The sequence below is a fragment of the Megascapheus bottae genome, chromosome 15 (assembly GCF_031878675.1).
Source record: "Megascapheus bottae isolate mThoBot1 chromosome 15, mThoBot2.hap1, whole genome shotgun sequence".
Lineage (NCBI taxonomy): Eukaryota > Metazoa > Chordata > Mammalia > Rodentia > Geomyidae > Megascapheus > Megascapheus bottae.
The window spans coordinates 24,766,294-24,785,551 of NC_143523.1; the positions used below are offsets into that span (position 1 = coordinate 24,766,294).

Consider the following 19,258-nt stretch of genomic DNA (forward strand, 5'->3'; position numbering starts at 1 on the left):
GTGCATTTTATTTTTTGTAACTGTGACAACATACAAATCAATTTAAAGGAGGAAGGATTCATTTTGGCTTATAGTGTTAGAAGTTTTAGTCCATGGTTACTTGGGTCTGTTGCTTTTGGATCCTGTGTGAAGCAGAGTCATGGCACCTAGCTCTTCAACCTTTTTGCTCATGGCTAGTCTCAAACCATGATCCTCCTGATCTCAGCTTCCTGAGTAACTAAGATGACAGACTTGAGCCAGTATGTCCAGCTTTTCTTTCTTTCTTTTTTTCTTCTGTTTATGAAATATGAAATAATAAAGAAGTGAGTATTTTGGGTACATTTGAAGCATTAAGCTTTGCCTAAGAACAGAATAAGGAGATAGGTTCCTGTGATGTCAAAGAGCCTGGGGAAGCAAGCATTTGAAACAAGCATTTGTCTTTTAACTTTCCCCCTTCTGGGATTATTCAACACCGTGCTTATGCTAGGAGGCAGGAGCCTAGGTCAGACAGATGTTTTCACTCATGGCTGCCTCTCCAGGGAGTGACAGACACAAAGACCCATGGACAGGTGGAAAAGCAGAAGAGGGCCCCTGGATGGAGTTACCTTGGCTAGTTGCTGGCTCCTTGGCCTCTGTCCTTTAAGTCTTCACTGTCCTTACAACATCCAGTTTTCATTTCTCTTTTTTTTTTTTTTTTGCCAGTCCTGGGCTTGAGCTCAGGGCCGGAGCACTGTCCTTGGATTTTTCTCAAGGCTAGAGCTCTACCACTTGAGCCTCAGCACCACTTCCGGCTTTTTTCTATGTATGTGGTACCAAGGAATCGATCCAGGGTCTTCATGCATGCTAGGCAAGCACTTTAACCACTAGGCCAATCTCCCGGCCCCCAGTTTTTCATTTCTTTTTTTAAAATTTTATTGTTGGGGTAATGTGTAGAGGGGTTACAGTTACCTTCGTCAGGTAATGGGTATATTACTTCTCGTGTTTTTGTCCCCCTTTCCCTCCCCCATCATTTCTGTTTTCATGGTTAGTTTCTAGTACTCGCGATTCTAGATAAGGAGTTGTGTAAACTTTTTAGCTAGCCTGGCCTCAAAACCGAGATTGTCCAGATCTCAGCCTCCTATGTAGCTATGATTACAATGTGAACCACCAGCTCCTTGGCGGCTCTTTTCCTCCCATGTGTTCCTTCTTGTACTTCCCTACCACTTTTTTCCTTCCTTTCTTCCATTGAGGCTAAGGTCTGGAGATGCAAAGGCCATCTGCCACAAATTTTGGAGCAATCTGGCAAGTAGGCAATTGGACTGGCAGTGATGCATGTGGTAAATTCAAGGCTAGGCTTTTGCTCTCAGCTCTCCTTACCAATCTAACTTCTTCATTTCTCTATACTTATACACACCTAAAAGTCTGTTCTTTAATATTTAGCTCTCCTTATTTATTTATTTGTTTATTTATGTGTCGGCTGTGGGGCTTGAACTCTGGGCCTGGGTGCTGTTCCTGAGCTCTTCAGCTTAAGGCTATTGCTTTACCACTTGAGCTCCACTTCCAGTTTTCTGGTGGTTAATTGGACTACTTTAGTACCCAGGCTGGCTTTGAATCTCAATTTTCAGATCTCAGCCTTTTGAGTAGCTAGGATTATAGGCGCCAGTGAGCACCTGGCAGTTTTCTTTCTTTTTTTTTTTGATATAAGATTTCACTACCTTACCATATAGCCCAGGCTGGCCTGGAACTTGTGATCCTCTTGAGTGATGAGATTAAGTGTGTAGGCCATTTATTCTGGGCTAGTCCTTTGTAATTCTAAATATATTCTCTCTCTCTCTCTCTCTCCTCTCTCTCTCTCTCTCTCTCTCTCTCTCTCTCTCTCTCTCTCATTTAATTTTTTTCTTGTGGTAATGGGGTTGAATTCAGGTCCTTGTGCTTACTAGGCTCTACCACTTGAGCTATGAACCAGGCTTCCAGCTAGATGTTCACTTTGTCTTTCCACATGGATTGTAAACTCCTTGAGGGCTGGGGCCACTTTGTGATCTTTTGTTCAGCTCAGCTGTTGAAAACAAAATACCTGTACAAACTGTCTGGAATTCCTGCTGGACAGCCATGCTTATCACCAGGCTGGCAATCTGTACCTGAATAGAGTAAGGACAACCTCTGAGGAGTGGTGACGCCCTTTTGAAACAAGGTGTGCCCATGTATCAACAGAGTGCATGTTTCTTTAGCACTCAGCCATGTGTTTGCTTTTAATCAGAAGTCACAGCAGCGGAACAGTTGGTTTTGAGAAACACACCCCTCCCTAGAGTAACTGATTAAACGACAACTAGAGTGCAATACTTTTTTTTTTTTTTTTTTTGGTAGTACTAAGGTTTGAAATTCCTCCTAGGCTTCCTATTCACAGAAGTTCATGGCTGTTCCTCTACTACTTCAGACATACTTCCAGCCCCCCCTACACCCCCACCCCTGGTCTGGGTAGGCTTGAAACCTTGATCCTCCAGGTCTCAGCCTCCTGGGTAGCTAGGATTATGAGCAAGGGCTATTGTCCCGGGTTGAAATAAACATTTGGGAGAAGCCTTATCATTAGTTAATGTTGCAGTCCCAGAGAACAATTTAGGAGGGTGTCTCTAGGCTGATTTAGAAAAGTGAACTGAGCAGAATGTGGTGGCTCATGCCTGTAATCCTAGCTATTCAGAAGGCTGAGCTCTGAGGATCATGGTTCAAAAACCAGCCCAGGCACTAAAGACTGCAAGACTTTTATCTCCAATTAACCATTAGAAAAGGAGAAGAGGGGCTGTGGTGAAAGGGATAGGGTGGTAACCTTGAGCTGCGTAGCTTAGGGACAACGTCCAGGCCCAGAGTTCAACAAAAAAAAAAAAAAAAAAAAGAAAAGAAAAGTGAATTGAGCCAGGAGGCAGTGGCTCAGACTTATAATCCTAGTCACTCACAAGGCTGAGCTACAAGTATCACAACTTACTAGTTCTGGCAGAAAAGTCCATGAAACTTTTTTCGTTTGTTCAAGGCTAGCACTATACCACTTGAGCCACAGCACCACTTCTGGTTTTCTGGTGGTTAATTTCCAGTTAACTACCATGCCCTTTCCTGGCTTGGCTGGCTTTGAATCTCCATGCTTAGATCTCCTGAATAGCTAGGGTTACAGGCATGAGCCATGGGCACCCGGCTCCATGAAACTCTTACCTACAATTAACCAAAATGCCAGAAATGGAGCTGTGGCTCAAATGATAGATTGCTAGTCTTGAGCAAAAAGTTCAGGGACAAGTCCTGAGTTCAAATCCCAGGATAGCACGCACAGATATGATGTGTGTACACGAGTACACACACATACGATGAACTGAACAACCTGAATATATAGCTATAAAGGATGTGTGTGTGTGATGGATATGGCTTGCAATAGATGTATTTGCCCTGTGACAGCATAGCTTTCAGTTTCACCAATCACTGACTATGTTGGGTTACTGAGGAGGTGCTCCCCTTTCCATCTTGAGTTAAAGTAGCTTTAGGGTCATCCAAACTTTACCAATTGTTGCCTGCCAAGGCCAATGGTGCAGGTTGTCTGGAATAGTTGTGATTGGAGCAAGGCCTTCTGGCTGGAGTTTTGGCTTCAGTTGCAGTGATTTTGCAGCTGAAGTGAAGTGGAGTAGTAATGGAGCTTTAAAGCCACTTGTTTTAGAAGAAGCCTGGTTGTTTACTGAGGGGCGCCTTGAGGTAGCCAGGCACAGAATGGAATCTGACAACTGCTGCTGAAACTATAGAGTGGCTTGTTCCCAACAGTTTATTCAAAGAAAGGTAAAAACTCCATCAGTATTATATCCATCTACAACATTTTAACATGACATTCACACACACACACACACACACACACACACACACACACACACACACACACAGAGGTATGTATTTTGGTTCCAGTTCTGGGGCTTGAACTTAGAGCCTAGATACTGTCGAAGGCTAGTGCTCTAGCACTTGAGCCACAGCTCCACTTCTGGCTTTTTGGTGAATAATTGAAGAGAGGAGTATCATGGGTTTTCTTCCCGCGGCCGCCTTTGAATCTCCATTTGCAGATCTGAGTAGTTAGAATTACAGAAGAAGTTATAACAGCGGTTATAACTTTGTTGTTGTTGTTGGTCATGGGGCATGAACTCAGGACCTGGGAGATGTCCTTGAGCTTTTGTGCTCAATGCTAGCACTCTTCCACTTGAGCCACAACACCACTTATACCACTTCTGGCTTTTTCTGTATATATGATACTGAGGAATCAAGCCCCCTTGTCAATTGTGTGTGTGTGTGTGTGTGTGTGTGTGTGTGTGTGTGTGTGTTTCCCCTGAATATTTTAGACCTGCTGTGGGTCTGATGTGGAATTAACAAATGTGGAGTAAACTCTCCTTGAGTATCGTTTTGTAAGTAGTGTTCTAGTGTCTGTGTCTAAGACACACATCTGACAAAATGAATCTTGTAAAGGGCGACTACATTACTTTCAAATTCAATTCAAATTACTTTCTGAAATTTATGTATCAGGAAAACAATTTAATGGGTATTATGTATTATTCAACTTAAAATTACCTTTAGATAGTTGTATAAAGGTGTTTCAATCGAACATGTCAATTTATGTACACAATGCATCTTTTTTCTTTTTATTTAATTTTATTGTCAGCGCGATGTACAGTGAGTATACTTCTTGTTGGACATTGTTACTTCCCACTTGCTTCCCTCCTCCCATGCATCTTGATCAGTGTCATCTCTTCCATCTTTCCTCCTCCGCCCCCTCAGGGGGAAAAAAAAATGAGCTTGGACTGTGAATTTCTAACTTGATGCCAAAGGTTAATTAACAAGAGAAACTACATTTCCCGGCAGGTCTCCGGGCTAGGTTTCCGCCCCCCACGTCCCCCCCTTTCTTTTCTGCCAGGGATAAGAGCCAATGATGGGTAGGCATTTGAATAGACCAATAATATCATGGATCTGTTCAAGTTGAGGCGGGACATTTGAATTATCCAATCATATAAGAGATGAGTTAGCAGCTCAGCCAATCCAGAAGTGCGGGGGCGGAGTCCGCGACAGGGGGCGGTGAAAGGAGCTGCTGACGAAGATGGCGGCAGGAGCGCCGGGTGAAGGGGAGGTGCCAGCCGGGGACTCCAGCCGGAGGTGAGCCAAGTTCTTGATCCAGCTGCCTAGGAAACGAATCTGTGGGCCGGTCGCACTACCGCCCTTGCTTTGAGTCACGGAGACCCACGGGGCTGGACTTGGTTCCGTCCTCCGACCATCGCGCGGGCGGGCGCGTTAGTGGGTTCCCGCGGCGTCGCCTGCAAACCCGCCGGTCACGGGTGGCGGCGCTGCGGGTCTCCGAGCTCCGACGGGCGGCTCGGCCACGGAAGCCCAGGGCTTCTTACCAGGTTCCCAGCGTCACACAGCGTTTCCGTCTGCCCCGAGGCAGTCAGCTGTGGCCGGGCTAGAGCCTGGTAACGGCCAGCAGTGGACGTGCGTCCCGGGGCGGCTTCGGGACCCTCCGCGGTCGGCCGCGAGCCGGCCGCGCCGTTCAGAAATGCCCGGCTTGCCCCGCACAGCCCTTCCACCCGCCGCGTCCTGAGCCCAGCAGAGGAGCCTCCCTCCCCGTGTGGTTTTCGTTTTCCTACAGCAGCTGAAGATCAGATCCCAAGCCGGGTCCCGGTGGCTCCGTCGGTAGTCACAGCCGTTCAGGAGGCCGAGGCTCAGGGTCGCTGTTGGGAAGTGGAGCTGTGGTTCAGGCGGTGGACTTCTTGTTGTGGCTGTCGGTCCTGGGGCTTGGGCTCCGGGCCTGGCCGCTGTCCCTGAGCTCTTCAGCTCAAAGCTACCGCCCTACCCCTTGAGCCACTGCACCATTTCCGGTTTTCTAGTGGTTAATTGCAGATGAGAGTTTCACGGACTCGGCTGGCTTTGAACCTTGATCCTCAGAGCTCAGCCTCCTGAGTAGCTGGGATTACAGGCGTGACCCACCGCGCCTGGCTAGTCCAGGGACTTTATTTCTGTTTTTGTTTTTGTTTTTGTTTTGGATCAGTCCTGTAGCCTGAACTCAGGCCTTGGGTGTAGTCCCTAAGCTCTTTTGCTCAAGGTTAGCCCTATACCACTTGAACCACAACTCTACTTGCAGTTTTTAGGCAGCTACTTGGACGTATAATCCCACAGATTTTCCTTCCTTAGGCTGGCTTTGAACCGAAATTCTCATATCTCAGTCTTCTGGTAGCTAGGATTATTGGCATGAGCCACCAGCACCTAACTAATGACATTGTTGTTTTGTTTTTGGTTGGTGCTGAGGCTTGAACTCGGAGCTTAGGTGCCATCTCAGCTCTTTGCTCAAGGCTAGAACTCTGTCCTTTTAAGCCATAACACCACTACCAGTTTTCTCGTGATTAATTGCAGGGGATAAGAGTCTCATGGATTTTTCTTCTCTGGGCTGGCTTTGAACTGTAATAATAAGATCTCAGCCTCTTGAATAGCTAGGATGGCAGGCTCGAGCCACCAGCACCCAGCTTAACTACTGTTTTTTGAGCAAATAGTTTTAATGTCTATGATGAGATCCCTCTTGGTTTTTGTTTTTGTTCAATGTAGGGTCTTGTTATGTAATGTAGCCCAGGCCTTAGGTTCACAGTCCTCCAGCATCCTATAGAATGTTCTCGAAATAGGAAATTTGTAAGTTATTTTCCTAATGTGATTAATTTCTTTCCTAATATTTATCAGCTAGTAGGAGAAATTCTAAGGAAGCTGTCAGCAACAAAATAATGCTATTCTTGTGTGTGTGTGTGTGTATATGTATATATGTATATGTATGTGTGTGTGTTTTTATGTGTTTTGGTACTGGGGCTTAAACTCAAGACCTTGGCTTTTTTTTACCCAGGACTGGCTCTATCATTTGAGCCAGGCCTCTAGTCCTAGCTTTTTGCTGGATAATTGGAACTATAGTCCTCAGATCTCAGGCTCCCAAGTAGCTACCATTAAAAGCAGGAGCTCCCAGTGCCCCACAGTACCAATTGGTTTGATACCAAAAGAATAAAAGCTATCAAATAAATAGCCAAAATTATTTATACTATGAGAAGTATAATTACCCCATTTGAGAATATTACTTTGTTATTCTATAAAGCAAGATTTTAGGTTGTTTAGATAGGAAGGTAAGCAGTCAAGAATTCTTTCACCTCTAGTTTATTTATATCAGGTTGCTATAATATCTTGAAATTAGTTTAAGTTGAGCTCCAACATAGGGAACTAACACTTAGCAGACTGTTGGAATCTAAATTCGAGACAAGAGGTCCGAATTACGAAACCTAAGGCAGTGCCTCATAAGGGTGTAAATGTTTTAAGATATTTATCCAAGAAATTAGATACTGTTCTCTGAAGTCTTGTAGTACACCTTATCAACTTTGGATGAACTGGTGTTTAAAATAAGCTGCCAGCCTAGACACATGGGGCCTCTTGTTCTTCCTATGTATGGTTTTCATGATGCCAATTTAAACTTGATTTTTAGGAAGAGGGAACAATATAACAGTCTTTTATTTGATACTTGTATATATTGTTTAATATAACAATTCCCTGAAAAGTAATGTATTTAAAGCCACATTTCAGAGCCTTTTAGAGTTGAAAACGCATAAGAAGATGTATACTTCTCTACAATGCTGTTAGGATTAGACAACTTGAATATAGTTCATATTTTGATAGATGCTGCCAAGATTGTGGTAGTTGGAGAACAAAGTTAATCAATTCACCAAGGAGGAAATAATTTAGTTTTGTGGGTATACAATTTGGCTAGTAGTCAGTCAGAAGATATATCTGCAGAATGCAGGGTTTTTTCACTGCCTTGATTTTGCAGATTCATGGGTTCACTGTGTTTCAAATACACTTAAACTTATTTCTTTCTTTTCTTTTTTTCATTGATTTTTTTTTTTTTCCAGCTGTGGATAGTTTCTTGTCCTTTCACCAAGCATATGGCTTTACATGTAGAGTGCTTTCTAGTGGTCAAAGTAATTATTGTAGCGTATAAATAAGTTGTAAAGATTATTCTTAGCTGGGTGCTGGGTAGCTCACACCTGTAAATCCTAGCTGCTTAGGAGGTTGAGATCTGAGGATCCTGGGGCAGGAAAAATCCATGAAACTCTGATCTCCAATTAATTACTAGAAAAGCTGAAAGTAAAAGTGAAGCTGTAGTTCAAGTGGTAAAAAGCTAGCCTTGAACAAAAAAACTCTAGCATTGCAGAGCTCTAGCTCAGGTCTTAAGTTCAAGCCTTGTTTGTTTATTTATTTTATTAGAGGGGGGAGTCCTGGGGCATTAACTCAGGGCCTGGGCACTGTCCTTGGGCTTTCCTCAAAGCAAGCGCTCTACCACTTGAGCCACAACACCACTTCCATGTATGTGGTGCTGAGGATTTGAACCTGGAATAACTTTCCATAGTTAATACAAGAAGAAATAGAAAATATGAATAGTTCTATAACACAAAATAAATATGTAATGAGGAAAAAAACCTTACAAAGAACTAGGCTCAGATGGCTTATAGGTCACTTCGAAGATTTAAAAACAGAAATAAAACAAACACCAAAAATAAAAACAGAAATAACAGATCCTAATGGTTCTAGTCTGTATTTTGTCTTTTACTAAGGTTTCAGATTTGTTGAGTGAGTAGTATGTTTATATGAATAAAAATGTGGGAAGGAGGCCGGGAATTTGGCCTAGTGGTTAAAGTGCTTGCCTAGCATGCATGAAGACCCAGGTTCGATTCCTCGGTACCACATACATAGAAAAAAGCCGGAAGTGGTGCTGAGGCTCAAGTGGTAGAGCTCTAGCCTTGAGAAAGTCCAAGGACAGTGCTCAGGCCCTGAGCTCAAGCCCAGGACTGGCCAAAAAAAAAAAAAAAAAAAAAAAAAAAAATGTGGGAAGGAGAGTTGAAAGTATAGTTTAGCGGTAGAGCTCTTGCCTGTCATAGATGAGGCTCTTGAGTTTGATCCAGGAGTCTGTGTGTATGTGTGTGTGTGTTGGGGGGGATAGAGGTGGGGTAGAAAAAAAAGAAAAACCCCAAAACATACAGTGAAAAATGAAAAGTTTTGTTTTCTCCTGTTTCTCTTTCATTCAGTTCCCTCTTCAGAAGCATTGTGACTTCATTTTTTGGAAATTTTGTTTATAATGTCCTTTGTTATACAGAAATTTAAGATCGTGAACTCATGTTTACCTGTGTGTGTGCGTGCGCATGTGTGAGTACTCGGGCTTGAACTCAGGCCCTAAGCACTATCCTAGATTTTCTTTTTCTCAATTTTAGTATATGTGCTGCTGAAGCGAACACATTTTTTCCCTCAAGATGAGTGCTTTTCTACCACTTGATTCACAGCTTCAGTTGTGGCTTTTTAGTTGTTAATTGAAGAGTCTGACAGACTTTCCTTCTTTGGGCTGGTTTTGAATCACCATCCTCAGATCACAGTCTCCTGAGTACCACCTAGGATTGTAGGTGTGAGCCACCAGTGCAGGGCCTGGAAATATTTTCTAACATTTGGATTTCGATGTTATGTCTCTTTTTCTGGCTTGACTTCACTTTCTGTGTATGATATGAGGTAGGGAGCACACTCCCCCAATGTAAAGGGCTCATCCTATGTTTATCTCATTTTCATAGCGTACAGTGGTGATAGAAGTTCACTGTTGAGCTTCATGTATGTGTTGTAAAATACCATTAACTGCTCCAGTTTTTACTTCTGTTTGCTCCTACTTGTAGGAAAGTGCTCAGAGTCCTAATAAGTGCTTCTTTTCAGGGCCCATAATGTGTTCTTGTGTCTTCTAACATGTCTGGAATTTGTGTAGGCTGTGCTTGGGCAGGGAAGAGAGTTTCTTTGTTACACAAATAAGGACTAAGCCTTTTTCCTGTCTCTTCGATTTACCAATGCCTCATCAGAAGCTCTCAGCATTTATGTAAGAAATTTATTTATTTTATTGGACTTGAGCAAACTTAAGTTGTTTTAAATATTAACAAGTAGGAAATAGTTTTTACTTAAATGTAGTTTTTTTTTTCCTTTAGTCTTTTAAGTCTTTAAAAAATTTTTGAACATGTCTCTGTACTGTGGTATTGTATGTTCTTTGGAAAGAGATTAATGTTGGCTTTGTCATATGGGAATATCAACAACAAAAACTCTGCTACAATGAGCTTTTCCATCTCTTACCTTCCATTTCTCTCTTTTTTTTCATATATTTTTTATTGTAATTAATAGAAGGGTTACATTACATTCACCAGATAGAAGGTGCATTACTTCACAGACATTGATAACCTTTCTCATCATTTCTCTCTTTTTTCATTCATTTTCGTCTTTAGAAATTTGTACCAGATGCTCCACTCAGAAAAAGTGAGGAAAAGGCTTAAAAGAAAAAAGCCATAGCTTAAGAAAAATTAGTGTGGCTTACTGAAAATGAATCAAGATGGCAGGGAAGAGGGGGGAAGCAGAGGAGAAAAAAAATGAGATTGCTCTGTGTTACTTTTATTTTAGACTTTTAAGGTGTGTTTTTCTCTTCTATTCCTTATAGATAGCAGAGGCAGCCTTGCATTGATGATGTTTATCTTTCTACCTGTTTAGGAGAAGTTTGTGGAGGGGCTAGCCAGGTAGGAAGTATTCTGTTCAGAAATACTGTAGCTAGGAGCTTTGTCTAGCCGCTTTCCTAGTGTATTGATCCAGTTTAGCACTGAAAGAGTCCATTGTGCTTTAAAAAAACAAAAATAACTTAGAATCTTAATTGTGTTAGAGACATTAAAAATAACTTAGCATTCTGTGTATATGTGTTTCTACTTCAGGAATATAATAGTGTTCATGTACAATAAAATATTAGAACTAGATTGATCTGAAATAAGTTATTCACAGATGGATTTGAATTCTATCAAATCATTAGTTTAGATGCAATAAATCATACTTTGTTGTTGTAATAGCCCTTTTCATGGTTTTCTGGCCTTCTCAATAGTGTGATAATTTCTTACTGGCAGTGATTATAAATAATAGAGCTATATTGACTTTTGATTCTTTTTTGCCAGTCCTGGGGCTTGAACTCAGGGCGTAGGCACTGTCCTTGGACACATTTTGCTCAAGCCTAGTGCTCTGCCACTTGAGCCACAGTGCCATTTCCAGCTTTTCTTGTGTCTGTGGTACTGAGGAATCAAATCCAGGGCTTTGTGTATGCTAGGCAAACACTCTACCACTAGGCTACGCTCCCAGTCTGACTTTTGGTTCTTTTATATTTATTTATTTGTTTATTTTTGTTGGTGATGGGGCTTTAACTCTGAGCCTGAGTGCTGTCCCTGAGCTCTTCAGCTCGAGGCTACTGCCTTACCTCTTGAGCCATAGCACCAATTTGGCTTTCTGGTGGTTAATTGGAGATAAGAGTCTCATGGATTTTAGTGCCTGAGCTGGCTTTGAACCAGGATCCTCAGATCTCAGCCTCCTGAGTAGCTAGGATTACGATATGCGGTACCATTGCCTGACCAAAAAAGAGACTCTTCAAAGACTTAAGACATTTCATCTTATTCTAATTGTTTTATATTATCATCGGCCTCTTTAAGTTCATGCAGAGAAATAGTCTATCCTAGTGTGTAAAAAAGTTGAGGAACAAGCATTCTGTGGCTTTTTGCCTTGAGAACCACACATTCATAGTTTTAAATTTTAGTTTTAAGTTTTAGTTTTGTGTGGTTTATTCTAATGCATTATTGTTTTGTAGAAAAGACTCTAGAAACTACCAACTGATTGTTTGGACTGTTAATTAAAATTATACAGTACCTTTTTTTTTTTTTTTTTTGCCAATCCTGGGCGTGAGCTCAGGGCCTGAGCACTGTTCTTGGACTTTCTCAAGGCTAGAGCTCTACCACTTGAGCCTCAGCACCACTTCTGGCTTTTTTTTCTATGTATGTGGTACCGAGGAATCGAACCCAGGTCTTCGTGCATGCTAGGCAAGCACTCTACCACTAGGCCAAACTCCCAGCCCCTACAATAAATTTTTTAGGGGAACCAATGAAGTCTGAAATTTACCTAAGCTCATTTTCATTATACTGTCATTGAAAATTACCTGTGTTGAATTGGCAAAGTGTCTTGTTGATTTGTTGTTTAGTATTTCAAGGTGTCACTTTGCCTAGAATAGTACTTGGATATCTAAGGTATAGTAGGCAGCTTTTAAGTTGTTACTGTTTTTATTGTGAAATGTTTGTATGAGTCAGGTGAATTTTCTTGATTTAAATGTGATAACTTGTCCTTTCTGGTTTGTGTTGTATTTATTTATTAGATAGTGTTAAAATAGCCATTATAATTAATTGATAATGGGTATAAACCATATGTGTCTGCTATAAGAAATGGAATACTACAGTACTTTAAAAAAAAACATGTATTAGAAGTAAAAAAGCTGGGTGTTAGTAGTTTACACCTGTAATCTGCTACTCAGGAGGCTGAGATCTGTGGATCATGATTCGAAGCCAGTCTGGGCAGGAAAGTCTGTGAGACTTTTTTTTTTTTGCCAGTCCTGGGCTTGGGCTCAGGGCTGAGCACTGTCCTTGGACTTTTCTCAAGACTAGAGCTCTACCACTTGAGCCTCAGCACCATTTCTGGCCTTTTTCTATGTGTATGGTACTGAGGAATCGAACCCGGGTCTTCACACATGCTAGGCAAGCAATCTACCACTAGGCCAAATTCCCAGCCCTGAGACTTTTATTTCCAATTAACTACTGAAGAGCCAGAATTATAGCTGTGGCTCAGGTGGTAGAGAACTAGCCTTGAGCAAAGAAGCTTAGAGACAGTGCCTAGGCCCTGAATTTAAGTCCCAAGACTGGTATTTTAAAGAAAAAGTAGAAAGGAGTCTTGGTAATCAGGCACTGGGAAAATTTTTCTTAGACTTGAAAGAGCTTTTTGAGGAGTGTGAAAACCTGAGATCAGGAGCTGTAGAGAGAAGAATCTTTGCAGCAAAGTTAGATGATTTGTGAGTCAGAGGTTACCAGAATTGAGAATTTTTCAAATAAAACTGGGGTGGGGATACAACTCAGTAGTAGAGCTTGTGCCTAACATGCATGAGGCCTGGGTTTGATCTTGAGCATCACAAAGTAAGTAAATAAGTAAGATCTATTTATAGGCCTGGGCAAAGCAGAACTGCTAACCATTTCATGTACCTAAGTCTTCTATTCTGTGAAAGGTTTTTGGTAATGAGGAACTCAAGGGCAGCTGTCTCAATTAGCAGAAGATAGTTGTGAGAAAGCCTCTGCCTGTGAGTGGACCCAGTAACCAAGAATCCATTGTGTAAGGCAGAAAAAAAAAAACAAAAAAAAAACCCCCATATATAAATGATCTCTTCAAAGATTCCTCTGTTTCTTTTTTCAGTGATGCCATTTGTAGTTTTGTCATCTGCAATAATTCTTCCCTTCGAGGTCAGCCCATTATCTTCAATCCTGACTTTTTTGTGGAGAAGCTCCGACATGAGAAACCTGAGGTGTTTACTGAGTTGGTGGTCAGCAATATTACAAGGCTTATCGATTTACCTGGAACTGAGTTGGCTCAGCTGATGGGGGAAGCGGACCTTAAGTTGCCTGGTGGGGCTGGCCCAGCAACAGGATTCTTCCGGTCTCTGATGACTCTCAAGAGGAAGGGTAGGAGATGTGTTTGTGAAGTGAGGACCTGTCCCAGCTGCTCCCCAACTTCACTCTTTTTTTTTTTTTTTTTTTTTTTGGCTAGTCCTGGCACTTGTACTCAGGGCCTGAGCACTGTCCTTGGGCTTTCTCAAGGTTAGTGCTCTACCACTTGAGCCATAGTACCACTTCTGGCCTTTTCTGTATATGGAGGAATCAAATCCAAGTCTTTATGCATGCTAGGCGAGCAGTCTACCATTAGGCCAAACTCCCTCAGCTTCATTCTTGACATTGCACATTTACTGAGGAGTTTTGATCCCCTAAAGCAATTTTGGGGCATTTTCTCCATTTCTACTAGTAGGACCTTAAGTAATAAAAAGTTAAAAGTAAATACAATCCTCCCCCCCAACCTACTTAAAGAAATAATTAAACTAGGTAAGGTGGGATATGCCAGCAATTCTAGCACTTAGAAAGATGGTGAGATTAAGGCCAGCCTAGGCTTCATAATAAATCTCTTCAAAAAAAAAAAAAAATGAGCTGTCTGCTGGTGGCTCATGTCTAAGTAGCTCAGCTACTTAAGACGCTGAGATCTGTGGATTGTGATTTGAATCTAGCCTAGAAGAAAAGAACTTGAGACTCGTATTACCAATTAACCATCTAAAAACGGGAGCTGTAGTTCAAAGTGGTAGAGCACTAACCACTAGCCAGAAAGCTCAGGGACAGCATTCAGGCCAAGTTCAAGACTAGTGATCATCATCATCATCATCAATAACAAAAGAAAGAAATAAACTGAAGGACATATATCTTTAAAAAAAAAAACCAAGAAGGATACAGACTAAAGAAAATATATACATCCAGTGTCTGAGAGATTGCATAATTAGGGGAATTTAATTTTTTTTTTTTGCCAGTCTTGAGGCTTGAACTCAGGAACTGAGCACTGTCACTGTCCTTGTGCTTTCTCAAGGCTAGTGCTCTACCATCTGGGCCACATCACTATTTCCGGCTTTGTTCTATGTATGTGGTACCAAGGAATCAAACCTGGGTCTTTGTGCATGCTAGGCAAGCACTCTACCACTAGGCCACACTCCCAGTCCCTAAGGTTTTTAAAAGTTAAAAAAATCAACAATATTCAGAGAAGTTAATGTGATATTTTGCACCTGTTTATATAATATACTTGGACCAAATTCTTCTGATCTATATTAGTCTTTCTTCCCTTGTGCCTAATTCTTCCCCAGTCCTAAGTAAGGTATTTGTTACTGACCTTAGGAAAACATTTGATGAACTGTGACATAGGGTGGCTGAATGGTTTTAATTAAATGGTTTTATACTGTTTGTATGAAATATAGTCCTGTCCTATTATATGGTTTTTCAGAAAAAGGAGTGGTATTTGGTTCTCCACTGACTGAAGAAGGCATTGCCCAAATATATCAACTGATTGAATATCTTCACAAAAGTAAGACAATTTTTAGTTTGAATATCTTCACAAAAGATACTTTATTGACTTTTTGTTTAATGAAGAATTGTCAACTTTCCATTGATAGTTAATAGCATTGAGTTAGTAGTTGTCAGTTAACCATCATTAAAGGAAGGAAGTAACCATTTAACCAATGATGGTTAATTTCACATGGCAATTTTTTTTTCCTTCCATCTTTGTTTTTCATCTTGGGGCTTGAACTCCGGGCCTCTTTGCTGTCCTTGAGTTCTTTTTGCTCAAGGCTAGCACTCTACCACTTTGAGCCACAGCACCACTTCTGATTTTCTGGTGATTGGTTGGAGATATTAGCCTCATGGACTTTCCTGCTGGCTGACTTTGAACTATGACTCTCCAATTTTAGCCTCCTGAGTAGCTAGGATTACAGATGTGAGTTACTAACTCTCAGCTTGGTTCGTTGAACTTTATCTTATGTACTGGTTTTACTATATAGGTAAGGTTTTATATCTATATGTACTTACATATATACATATATAGAGAGAGAGAGAGAGAAAAAGAAAGAGAGAGAGAGAGGGTCTAGAAAATTACACTTACCCTTTAAGTAAGACAGTTCTGGAAAAGTTTGCTGTCTATAGAATCATGACATTCATGGCATTTATTCAAGGGATCATGATCTTTAAAATTCTGTGATTAACATACACTTAGTTATCTCACTTGTGTCCTGCAAAACCTCCCTTTTTTTTTTGGCCAGTTCTGGGCTTGAACTCAGGGCCTGAGCACTGTCCTTGGACTTACTCAAGGCTAGAGCTTTACCACTTGAGTCTCAGCACCACTTTCGGCTTTTTTCTATGTATGTTGTACCCAAGAATTGAACCCGGGTTTTTGTGCATGCCAGGCAAGCACTCTACCACTAGGCCAAACTCCCGACTGCAAAACCTCCTTTCTAAAAGCTTTGTAAGCTGGGCACTGGTGGTTCACACATGTCTATAATTCTAGCTACTCAAGAGGCTGAGATCTGAAGATGAAGGTTGAAAGCCTGCCTAGGTAAAAAAGATCATGAAACTCATCTCCAGTTAACCACTAAAAAGCCAAAATCTTATCTCCAGTTAACTACCAAGCCAAAAGTGGGGCTGTGGCGTAAGTTATAGAGCAAAATAGCTAAGGGACAGCACAGGTTCTGAATTCAAGCCTTAGTACCATCACACAAGGAAAACAGTTTTGAAAAGGGTATTTAAGGGAAGAGTAGTATGTTAATTACATTTTCTCTCTTTTTTTTTTTTGTTCCCTGTCCTTTGTTTTCTTCCATGCTAAGCAGATTTGCGAGTAGAGGGTTTGTTCAGAGTACCAGGCAATAGTGTTCGTCAGCAGATTTTAAGGGATGCTCTCAATAACGGGACTGATATTGACTTGGAATCAGGGGAGTTTCACTCAAATGATGTTGCCACCTTGTTGAAGATATTTCTAGGAGAGTTACCGGAGCCCTTATTGACACATAAACATTTTAATGCACATCTCAAAATTGCTGGTGAGTATAGGAAGGAAGACATGTAACTATTTCTTTCAATTTAGTAAAATCTTTTGTTGCTGTGACTCATAGATAGTACTTTTTTTTTTTTTTTGTCTTCATGGGACTTGAACTCAGGGTCTGGGCATTGTCCCTAAGCTTTTTCACTCAAACCAGCAGCTCTACCACCTGAGCCACAGCTCAGCTTTTGGCTTTTTGCTGGCAATTGGAGATGAGTCTTACAGATTTTTTTGCCTGGGCTGGCTTTAAACCTTGATCCTACTATCTTAGACTCCTAAGTAACTAGGATTACAGGTGTGAGCTACCAGCATCTGGCTTCAAATGTCTTTTTTTTTTTTTGCCAGTTGTGGGCTTGAGCTCAAGGCCTGAGCACTGTCCTTGGACTTTCTCAAGGTTAGAACTCTACCACTTGAGCCTCAGCACCATTTCTGGCTTTTTTCTATATATGTGGTACCGAGGAATCGAACCCAGGTCTTTGTGCATGCTACGCAAGCACTCTACCACTAGGCCAAACTCCCGGCCCCTTCAAATGTCTTTCTAGATAAACAAATGTTAATCAAGACAAGAGCTGACAAGGGCTGGTTATTATTTATTTTTGTGTGAACCTATTATAGGCCTTTGAACATTTTAATTGCTCAATGAATGTTCACTTTCCGTTGGATTCATTGGCTTCATGGGATTCATATCTCAGATGTTACAGGTTTAATGCATTTGTCTTAGTTTGGGACTTTTGCTAAATATTTCTAATGGAGAGATTATCTTAAGATCATTTTGAAATTAGTTTTTTAATATAATTTTATTCTCTAAGTAGGCAATATATTTATATGATTCATGGTTTTAAAAGATTCAGAGAAAGCCAGGTGCCAGTGGCTGAAGCTTATAATCTTTTTTTTTTTTTTTTTGCCCGTCCTGGGGGCTTGAACTCAAGGCCTGAGCACTGTCCTTGGGCTTTCTCAAGGCGAGGGCTCTATCATGTGAGCTACAGCACCACTTCTAGATTTTTCTATATATGTAGTATTGAGGAATCGAACCTGGGTCTTCATACATGCTAGGCAAGCACTCTACCACTAGGTCGAACTCCCGGCTCTGAGGCTTATAATCTTAACTATTCAGGAAGCTGAGACCTGAGTATCATAGTTCAAAGCCAGGAAAATCTGTGAGAGTCTTTTCTTGAATTAGCTACCAAAAAGCTGGAAATAGAGCTGTGGCTCAAGTGGTAGAATGCTAGTCTTGAGCAAAGAAGCTATTGCCCAAGCCCTGAGTTCAAGCTGTAGAACTGGCACACACCAAAAAAAAAAAAAAAATTCAGAGAATATAAAATTAAACACTTCTTCTCTATTCTCCAGTACTCAGTTTTTTGCCCAGAGACAACCAGTGATGTTAATTTCTTACGTAGCTTTCCTGCCCTCCGAACTTTTTGGTGTGAATTGAAGGGAGGATAATAGTATTGGCCTTGAGGTGTGGTTTTTGTTTTTGTTTTCTTCCTTATCAGTTATTTCTTTTGTTTTTAAGATTTGATGCAGTTTGATGATAAAGGAAACAAGACCAATATACCAGATAAGGAGCGGCAAATTGAGGCTCTTCAGTTGCTTTTCCTCATTCTTCCTCCACCCAATCGTAACTTGTTGAAATTATTGCTTGATCTCCTGTACCAGACAGCAAAAAAGCAAGATAAGAATAAGATGTCTGCCCATAACCTTGCTCTTATGTTTGCACCACATGTCCTGTGGCCAAAAAATGTGAGTGTTGAGGGGTAGAGCAAAGATTGCTTTGTTTTCTTCGCGTGGGCCTTATCCTGTGACTGTACCTTGGTGAGGCTATCAAGGGTCCAAGGTCTAGTCTTCAGTTTTATGAGGTCAGGAACTTCCTTTATTAGTTCATTCTGGAGCCATTAAATCCAAGGAGGCCAGCTCCTCTAACTTCACTTATAAATCATCTCTGATAAACCAAACCTACATGGCAACTGAAATTACAGCCACTTGTTTTGATGAGCTAGTAATAACGTTTATTTTTAGAAGTAAATCCTTCTTGGGAAATCAAGTGAATTCCTGAAGATTGAATGATAAATTTAGAATTGAGCTGTGTGATCTTATGGGATAGTCTTATCAACCTTTATATGAGAGGCACATAGAGCCGCCTTGCCTTGTCCTAACTTTTCCTCATGCATGCAGTTTTCTTGGATAAGGTTAAATGTACTTTCTGGTGTATTATCAGTGACTTACATGAAAATAGTTTTTTTCTTTTCAGTACTGGGATTTGAATCCAGGTACAGATTTTTATCTCTGTTCATTTTGAATTCTAGACTAGATTTTTGTTTTAATTGTTAGTACTGGGGCTTGAACTAATGGCCTCAAGCTCTCACTTTTTTTTTTTTTTTTTTTGCCAGTCCTGTGCCTTGAACTCAGGGCCTGAGCACTGTCCTTGGGCTTTCTCAGGACTAGAGCTCTACCACTTGAACCACAGCACCACTTCCTGCTTTTCTTTTTCTATGTATATGGTACCGAAGAATCGAACCCAGGTTTTCATGCATGCTCGACAAGCACTCTACCAACTAGGCCAAACTCCCAGCCCGTGTGTGTGTGTGTGTGTGTGTGTGTGTGTGTGTGTGTGTGTGTGTGTGTGTGTGTGTGTGTGTGTGTGTGTGTGTGTGTGTGTGTGTGTGTGTGTGTGTGTGTGTGTGTGTGTGTGTGTGTGTGTGTGTGTGTGTGTGTGTGTGTGTATGTTTACTAGTTCTCAAAGAGA

General features: G+C 41.2%; 1 protein-coding gene across 3 annotated transcripts in view; it reads left to right on the forward strand.

Moving 5' to 3' along the window:
• Arhgap19 (Rho GTPase activating protein 19) overlaps positions 1 to 19,258 on the forward strand; it is a 44,042-nt gene that overhangs the window by 9,537 nt on the left and 15,247 nt on the right. Inside the window, exons 1-5 of one of the 3 annotated variants that reach the window (XM_090346150.1) lie at positions 5,019 to 5,118; positions 13,315 to 13,580; positions 14,932 to 15,012; positions 16,307 to 16,516; positions 18,029 to 18,255. In XM_090346150.1, the coding sequence (XP_090202276.1) occupies positions 5,063 to 5,118; positions 13,315 to 13,580; positions 14,932 to 15,012; positions 16,307 to 16,516; positions 18,029 to 18,255 (840 nt within the window). In that variant the 5' untranslated portion in view covers positions 5,019 to 5,062. Of the gene's footprint in view, positions 1 to 5,018; positions 5,119 to 13,314; positions 13,581 to 14,931; positions 15,013 to 16,306; positions 16,517 to 18,028; positions 18,256 to 19,258 lie in introns of those variants that run through there. The other 2 variants (XM_090346149.1, XM_090346151.1) reach the window with 2 other exon arrangements.